Source organism: Globicephala melas, chromosome 10, assembly GCF_963455315.2.
Source record: "Globicephala melas chromosome 10, mGloMel1.2, whole genome shotgun sequence".
NCBI lineage: Eukaryota > Metazoa > Chordata > Mammalia > Artiodactyla > Delphinidae > Globicephala > Globicephala melas.
The window spans coordinates 97680510-97689682 of record NC_083323.1 but is presented as its reverse complement, the minus strand read 5'-3'; the positions used below and the strand labels follow the sequence as shown (position 1 = coordinate 97689682).

The following is a 9173-nucleotide window of genomic DNA, read 5'->3' as shown; positions in this document are numbered from 1 at the left end:
TCCACACTCTGCTTGTGTGGGTTTAAATCTCAGCTTCGCCACTTTCTACCTGTGTGACCTCGAGCAAGTTAGTCAATCTCATTTTCCTCATCTGTAAAAATGAGGATAATAATATTAAGATTTGTGAAGTGCTGAGAATAGGCCTGGCACAGCAGAAGGGCAAAGTGAGTATTGGTTTTTATTCTACTCCTCAGAATTCTCCAGCCCTGGGGACTCCACAAGCTCCCGGGCACCCTCTCCTTAAGCAGCGCCACCCTCTTCCCTACCCAAACCTCCCTGCGGCCCCCAGTTCCCAGCTTCACCAGGCTAAATGGCTCTCACCAGGATCTCTTTCTCCCTCCACCCCTTCCCTGTCTATGGTTTCTACAAATGAGCTATGTGGAGAGAGCAGAGAGGTTGTGTGTTGCAGGAATATGAAGGCAGACAGCGAATCACCAGACTCAGCTGCCTGCCTGGGGCTGCCCCGCTGACCACCGCTGTCTGTGCTGGGAATCAGGGCCTTCCCAAGGCTAAGGGCAGGGAGATGCTGTAAATTTTCAGTCAGTTACCTTTTGACGAAAATGTATGTAGGGAGATGGGAAGAGACATGCTTCTCCATTGGCCTGGAGATATACACATACACGTATATATTTTTCAAGGTCCATAGCTCTGCCCCGCCCCCTCCTGTTTGTAATTCTTCCTAAAGAAGAGAGAACCCTCATTCCTCCAAAGGAGAAATGTAAAAAGGACTGTCTTTTCTCATACTCCGACTCATCTCGAAGTCTCATCCCTCCAACCCAAGACAATTCATTTCCCCTAGAGTCCACTCGGCGTCCAGCGGGTGCCCAGGTGAACTGAAATCCAGAGCTTTTCTCATCTGGTTGCCCTGGGAGTTTCAGCGCGCTCTCGGTACAACCTGTCCCCCCATCCTCTCCACTCCCTCCCTTCACCCTCCTCCCTCCCTCCCTTCCCAGCCTTCCTCCCAGGCTGCGCCCAGCTCAGCCCCTCCCTCCCTTGCCGGGGGCCCCAGCTGCGTCCTCCGGGGAGACACCCGCGGCCTCCGGGCCCCCGAGGGGAGGCGCGGGGAGGAGCGGAGGGCAGGAGGCGGGGAACTGCGCGGGGTGGAGGCCAAGCCTGGCGGCTGGAGGTTGCATCTGCTGGAAGGTGGCTTTTGGCTGCTTGGTAACGGGCTGCCAGAGTCGAGAGAGGCAGAGAGCAGGGCAGCGGCTTCCTGACGTCAGGACCGAACGAGGAGAACGCGCCAGCCCCCCAGCCTGCCCCACAGCTGGGCCGGCCGCTGGTGCGAGAGGAGCCCGGCGCGGGGCGCCCAGCAGGGTGAGAGGGGGCGCCGGAGCCGGTCCGCAGGGCCGCAGCATGCCCCCCGCCCCCGGGCCATGGAGATCGCTCTGGTGCCCCCGGGGAACGGCGGTGCCATGACCGTCAGGGGAGGAGAGGAGGTCCGGGCCACAGGGGGAGAGCTCCGCTGCTCCCCGACGGCTGCGCTCAGCGATGGACTCAAGGAGCCAGCGCCAAGGGACCGCGGCGGCGCCGAGAGGGGCGCGGACCCGGGAGGCCGGCCGGTGCCACCGGTGCCCCAGGAGCTGCCCCGAGCTAGACGGCTGCCTCCGGAGGACGAGGAGGGACAAGGCGACCCCGCTCTGGGCGTGGCGGAGGACCAGGTGCTGGGCTCGGGGTCCCTCCATCACCAGCGCATCCTCATCAACATCTCCGGGCTGCGCTTCGAGACGCAGCTGGGCACCCTGGCGCAGTTCCCCGACACGCTCCTGGGAGACCCCGCCAAGCGCCTGCGCTACTTTGACCCCCTGAGGAACGAGTACTTCTTCGACCGCAACCGGCCCAGCTTCGACGGCATCCTGTACTACTACCAGTCGGGGGGCCGGCTGCGGAGGCCGGTCAACGTCTCCCTGGACGTGTTCACAGATGAGATCCGCTTCTACCAGTTGGGGGACGAGGCCATGGAGCGCTTCCGAGAGGACGAGGGCTTCATCAAGGAGGAGGAGAAGCCCCTGCCCCGCAACGAGTTCCAGCGCCAAGTGTGGCTGATTTTCGAGTACCCCGAGAGCTCGGGTTCCGCACGGGGCATCGCCATCGTCTCGGTCCTGGTCATCCTCATCTCCATCATCACCTTCTGCTTGGAGACCCTGCCTGAGTTCAGGGATGAACGGGAGCTGCTGCGCCATCCCCCGGTGCCCCACCAGCCCCCTGAGCCCCACAGGGGGGCCAATGGCAGCGGGGAGGCAGCGCCTCCCTCTGGCCCGACGGCGGCACCTCTCCTGCCCAGGACCCTGGCTGACCCCTTCTTCATCGTGGAGACCACGTGTGTCATCTGGTTCACGTTCGAGCTGCTGGTGCGCTTCTTCGCCTGCCCCAGCAAGGCCGAGTTCTCGCGAAACATCATGAACATCATTGACGTGGTGGCCATCTTCCCCTACTTCATCACCCTGGGCACCGAGCTGGTGCAGCAGCAGCCGGGGGGAGGCGGCGGCCAGAACGGGCAGCAGGCCATGTCCCTGGCCATCCTCAGAGTGATCCGCCTGGTCCGGGTGTTCCGCATCTTCAAGCTGTCCCGCCACTCCAAGGGGCTGCAGATCCTGGGCAAGACCCTGCAGGCGTCCATGCGGGAGCTGGGTCTGCTCATCTTCTTCCTGTTCATCGGGGTCATCCTCTTCTCCAGCGCCGTCTACTTCGCAGAGGCCGACAACCAGGAGACCCACTTCTCCAGCATCCCGGATGCCTTCTGGTGGGCAGTCGTCACCATGACCACGGTGGGCTACGGGGACATGAGGCCTGTCACCGTGGGGGGCAAGATCGTGGGCTCGCTGTGTGCCATCGCCGGGGTCCTCACCATCGCCCTGCCCGTGCCCGTCATCGTCTCCAACTTCAACTACTTCTACCACCGGGAGACGGACCACGACGAGCAGGCAGCCCTTAAGGAAGAGCAGAGCAGCCAGAGCACGGGGGCAGGACCGGCCGGCGGGGGCCAGCGGAAGGCCAGCTGGAGCAAGGCGTCCCTCTGCAAGGCTGCGGGGCCCCTGGAGAATGCGGACGGATCTCGAAGGGGCAGCTGCCCCCTGGAGAAGTGTAACCTCAAGGCCAAGAGCAATGTGGATTTGCGGAGATCCCTGTACGCCCTCTGCCTGGACACCAGCCGGGAAACGGATCTGTAAGGGAGGCCCAGGCAGACAGCTGGCCGTGGCCCGGGGACAGCGGAGGCCTCCCGACCCTGGGGATCTACTTTACGCCGCAGAGCGTTTCAAGCCCGCACCGTAACCTACGTCTGTCCCCCTTCTTCCCCTGCTGCCCTTCTGCCTCCCCACCGCCACCTTGATCCCCTCATTTTCCCCCTTCTTTCCATGACACGAAGGGTCGCCTATTTTTAAAAAGTACCACATTCCGTGACGCAGGAGCTGCTGAAATGGTGAGCACTGTGAGATGGATGTATTTGTCGCCAGTGTCCTATACCCAGCAGCGGGATAACCCAAACAAAAATGACTGTAAATAGCCCAGGTCCCCAGAGATTTTGTAACCCACCCCCCAACCAATATCCCTGCGTTCCAAATTTGCTTTACATATGATTATATTTGTGTATAGGGGAAAATATTATTTTTATGGCTGGCGAGTGGAGTTTTGTACAGTAGTTCAGATGGAGATATTTTGGATATATTTTCAAGACATATGTTGTATTTATGGAAGAGAAGGTTATTGTGATGTTCTCCTGTGATACTTATATTAGAGCCAGAGACCCTGGTCCGGTTTTTCTGGCTCCTGTGTCTGCAAGCCTCTCTCTTTCTTGAGATGTAGTGCCGGTGCTTTGCGTCTAGGGCAGGGAATGCTCTGGAAGAAAGGCAAGTCTAACTTTTCCTGTGCGCCTTAAACAATGCTTGCAACTTTCTTCAAAAAGCATTTTAATGATGTTGGAGGAAGACTTCTGATAATTCATTCTCTTGATTTTCATCCCAGGAAATAAAATATTACTTAGTTGAGGCAAGTGTTAGTTTTTCTACAGCTGATGCATCTTTGGAAATTAAAAAAAAAAAAGTCTGTCCCTTGTTGTTTCTGGTTCTGGAGTCAGAGCAAACCCCGCCTTGACTGGGGCAGAAAACTTGGAAAGCTCATGATTTGATCGTGAACAACTCTTTGCTGAGCACCGCCCCTCCCAACCCCCACCCCGTACCTTGAAGATAGAGGGGTGAATTCTGTTTGTCTCAGGTTTTCAGGACACAGGCACACCTGGCTGGCCTTAGATCCAGCCATCAGCATGGAGTGTGGATGGAGCAGAAAGGCAAAGGATGACCAGACCCTCCTCCCTCCCTCCACCCCCCACCCCCGCAGTCCCGCTGTGGTCTCCTGGGGCTGGGTTTCCCAGCCTTGGTCTGCAGGCTTTAAGCCCTTCTTAACGTTGTTCTCAGCAGCTCTGAGGAACAAGCCTGGTTCTCCCAGATACGAAACCTGTCTGCAAAAGGGCAGCCCTGGTGTGAAAATCACAGAGAGAGGCGGCAACACCTTCTTATTATCCTACCCACCCCGTAAACTGTGGTGCAGCTGAGAAGGATGCTTTGCCTTTGTGATGGCGGAGGTGGCCCGAGGATGGAAGGATTTGTTTGTCCACATTAAAGGCTGGTTTCTACAGATTGTAACCTTGCCCCGAGTAATCCCTAAACTCAGAACAAATCCCTTTGTTCCCTTGTCACTGGATGATTCTGGCAAGACATCACAGTAGGTGTAACACTGGCTGCAGTGTCTCTCTGGGGGCTTAGCTATCCGAGATGGGCTCCCGATTCCTGTTGTTGCTTTTTCTGTTGAATAATCCAGAGACTGGTGGTTTGGCATTCTCACCAGGTTGGGCTGGTGGTCCACAGCCACATGGCTCCCACGACAACAGTGAGCTTGATGCCTAGTTCTGGGGTACATCCAGGTGTGCGGGGGCGGGGGGGGAAGCGGCGGGGTGGGGAGGGAGGATCTAGGAAATTGATGTCTGGGGATTGTGGATTTCAGTGAGATGCTGTCGCAGGAATAAAAGCCAGTGTCCGTGACTGCCCAGAATCATTTCCAGCGGGGAGCTGTGAACAGCACATCTGAGGAGGAAACAGAAGGATTGTGCCTGCGGGGCTCAGTTGTTTTTCATTACACACCGGAAGTAAAGGAAGGAGGGCAGAGACAAGTTGTTTGTTTATAATTTACAATCTGCCTAAAAGCGGGGCATCTTGCCAAAGCTCTCCTCCACACCGTCTCACTGCCAAGCCCTCTAAGGCCGTGAAGCGAGCGCTTGTGGTTTAACGCACCCCTGCTGGCTGGGACTGGGGGTGGGCACGACTCGGGCTCCACCCTCCCTTGAAGATAAAAGAGAAGGTGCCGCCTTTGCCCTGAAGGTCACATCCTTTAGGCTTGAGCAGCAAAGAGAGAACTGCGCCTGCCCGGGTCTTAGATGTGTCCGGGTGCCTGACAGGTGTTGGTTCAAATAGACTGACTGCCTCTTTAGAATGTCCAGTAATGGGTACCAGCTTATACAAAGCCTCAGGGATGAGATCGTTAGTCTCTCTGTTCTGTGTGGGAGGAGGGGGCGCTGCCCTGCAGGTTTACAAAGGGGATCAAGGCGGTTCCAGAGGGACTCCAATCCCCTGCTGCAGCTTCCCATCCTGGAGGCCGGTGGTATCTGTCCTGGGGCACTGGGAGGGCACCCGAAGGCAGTGCAGGTATTTCAATCTCTCTGCCTTCTCAGTCCACCTGCTGCTATGATTCTGGAAATGGCCCGCTGTTTCACTCCAGCCTTCCCAGTGGTTTCTCTGTTCACATGATTGGCAGGAAAGGAGGACGAATGTCAAGTCTTTTACCCAGGTCACCTGAGGCAAGGGGCCCCTTCCTGTCCTCTCTGCCCCTCCCTTTCACTGCTGTCATTGATTTTCCTTCCCGAGGAAATTAGATCAAGTGGCTTCAGCCGAACCTTTATCCAGATGTTCCTTCTGGGCTCCCACAGCAAGAAACCATCCCTGGCTTTATAATCCACCAGCTTTGGCAACCTCCACGCAGAGGCAGAAGCGCAATGGTGTGGTGTGTCTACGTAAAGACATGCCCTCCCGCAGAGCATGCGGACCCCGGTTTTTCACCACCTACTTTTCCTTCTCCTGCCCATATGCTCACTGAACCCTGAACAAGGGTAGGTTCAGAAAGAAAAGTCTTGTCACGTGCTTTAAAGCCCCAGCTCCCTGATCTGCCCTGCCTGGGACACACTCCCTGGAGGGAAAATGAAACAGAGGACCAGCCCTGGAGGAATCTTCCCGTAGGACTGGGCTGTGACTTATTCTGGCGTTAGCGATAGGAGCACTTCCAGGCTTGGAGGGGATGTTTCTCTTGGAGTGGAGAGTCCCCTCCAGAGATGGCAGGCTGAGCGCAGTGAGTGTGACCCTGGGGTGCTGTCCCCTTGGGCTGACCTCAGCAGCGCATATCTGCTCAGTGTGCTGGGGATACTGGGACACATATTAAGATGCTGTCCCTGCCCTCATACGCTTCCAGTCCCATTGGGGAAGCAATCAGTGTACAACAAATCAAATCATGCAGGACAGGGTGCGACCGAGTGCCTTGTAGAGGATTCCACAATGAAGTGGGATGGGTCAGGACGGGGACGGCGAGGAGGAGTAGAGAAAGAGAAGCTTCTGGAGCCCGTGAAGGGTAGCTGGCTAGAGAGGAGGGATGGGGTCCAGGGTTACAGGCTGATTGCTGCCTCTCCCCAGGACCCCAGTAGGAGTCCTGAGTTTATCAATGGCAGGGGGCCTCAGCGGTTATTTAGGGCAGGGATTGGCAAAAGCTCCGAGAAGAGCCAGATAGTAAATATTTTAGGCTTCGTAGACCGTGAGGCAAAACTGAAGCTGTTATTGTAGGTATTTATATAACCACTGAAAATGTAGTCACTTAAAAATGTTAGAACCAGCCTTCGCTCGAGAGCTGTACATCCCTGTCATAACCATTTATCCGTCGCACCGAGGCTGCCTCCTGGGCATCCAGTCATGCCTGGGAAGCTCTGACCTGGCTCCCTGATTTGATTTTACTTCACTGAACTTGCATTTCTTGCAAATACCACCCTTGGCTTAGGGAGGGGATCTGAGGCTGGGATTTCCTAGACCGGGGAAGGCTTTATGAGGAAGATGGAGCTATTTCTACCTCCTTATGAAAATTAGATTTTTCTAGGTGGCTGTGAGACAGGCTGCTTTATTTCTAGGAAGGAGGAATAAAATGCCCAACTGGACATTCTGCCCAGGGCTCTGGGCAGTGGGGTTCTCCCCCAGAGGCTGGCGGAAGTGGGCCCAGGTGGCCAGAGGATGGCTTCCTTCTCCCTTTGGCCCTAAGTCTTTTCCTGGACGTGACATCACATTGGGAGCCTCGAGGATGCCCTTGCCCTCTCCCTCTTCAGCTGGCTCTTCTCTGGCTGTAGAGATGGGCCTGGGCTGGCAGGGCCCCTCACAGTGTGCGTGGTGGGAAGATGGGTATCGGCTCCAGCCCACAGGCCTCCAGACAGAATAAGATGCTTGCCACCTTCCCTTTTAATCGGCCGGTGTCTTCTAATGCCAAACTTTGCACAAAGCAATGTTTCAGCTGGAAGGAACGTTGCAGATAATCTGGTGGGTCCACTGATTTTAGAGAGGAGCAGGCAGAATCCCAGAGGGAAGAGGCCCCTTATCCAAGGTCACCGTAGTTAAAGTCAGCCGGGACTGGAACAGTCTCCCCCAAGCCCTAGGCTGGATTTCTCTGTGTGGTCCACTCTGCTCCCTCTGCGTCAAAGTGTCCCCATTCTCATTAAAGCTGCCTGACCTTCCCTCTGCTCCCCCACCCCCCCCAACATGGCCACCCCACGTCCCAAGGCACGTTCCTGCCGCATCAGTTCATTTGTATCCAGTTTGCCTGTGAGGGCTGCCTCCTGGGTGCTTGTGAAACCCTGACCCGTCTCCTCCGATTTGATTGGACTCAACTCAACCTGCGTTTCTTGAGAATATGTCAAGGCAGTACAAGCAATGGAGATCCAGCTCTGTGATGGCCTGGTGCCCGCATGCAAGCAACTCACTGTACAGGAGGAGAACAGAAAACTTTATCATCCAGTGTCCTTAATACCCTCATTCACTCATTTCTCCATTCATCCAACAAATATTTATTTGACAACATTATTTACTATGAGGCGGACACCTTGCTGAGGCGCTGAGGCTGACTGGCAGGGATCTCCCCTGGTTGGTTTCCCAGGTTAGTGGGGAGAACCAACCATCAACGAAGCAAATGAATAAAGAGATCACTTTTTTTTTTTGAGGTTTGATGATTCTTTTAATTATTTATTTAATTCACAAGTCCTCCCTCCCTTTGGCCTTTATTTTTTTTTTATTTATTTTTTTTGGAGTATAATTGCTTTACAATGGTGTGTTAGTTTCTGCTTTACAACAAAATGAATCAGGTATATATATACATATGTTCCCATATCTCTTCCCTCTTGCGAAGAGATCACTTTAAAATATATATATATATTGGAGTAGAGTCGCTTTACAGTGTTGTGTTAGTTTCTGCTGTACGGCAAAGTGATTCAGTTCTACGTGTACATATATCCCCTCTTTTCTGGATTTCCTTCCCATGTAGGTCAGCACAGAGCATTGAGCATCACTTTTAAATAGACGTTAAGAGCCAAGGAGGAAATGAGCAGACTGTAACGTGGGGACGGATGTGCTTTTTTAGAGGAGGGTGACGTGTACTGGAGGCAGAAGAAGACATGAAATGAGGTGAAGAGTGCGGGACAGGGACGTGGGGAGCCTGGGGGCACTAGGAGGGTGTGTGTGTTTTCCTGTACAAGCAGAGGGCTGGTGGAGACAGATGTGGGGGTGGGGGAAGGGAAGCCAAGGCCCCCTGGAGCTCCAGACGGCCTGTAAATCCCAGCACCGCCTCAGGGGCCACTCACCGCTTTGGAGCAGGAAGCTGGCCCTGCCCTCCAGGTGGCATCCCCCAAAGAGACGCAGCAGACGACGTCACCAAGCAAAGCACAACGCGGATTCCCGCTGCAAGGCTGACGATGGGTTCCAATCTGATTTTAAAAATTTTAGAGGGTAAGTCAAGGCCCTCAGATGCCCCTTTGATTGTTTGGCCAATGAGCAGGAGACACTGGCAGATTTTCTGAGCCGTTGCCAAAAATCCAGCCAGAGCCATCT

At 55.2% G+C, this 9173-nt stretch overlaps 1 protein-coding gene across 1 annotated transcript; it reads left to right on the top strand.

The window, feature by feature from the left end:
• Positions 1-823: 823 nt before the first annotated feature.
• On the top strand, positions 824-4141 carry KCNA5 (potassium voltage-gated channel subfamily A member 5). Its single transcript, XM_030834444.3, has one exon. The coding sequence runs from the start codon at positions 1374-1376 to the stop codon at positions 3165-3167; it is 1794 nt and encodes a 597-aa protein (XP_030690304.1). The 5' UTR covers positions 824-1373; the 3' UTR covers positions 3168-4141.
• Positions 4142-9173: the final 5032 nt, after the last annotated feature.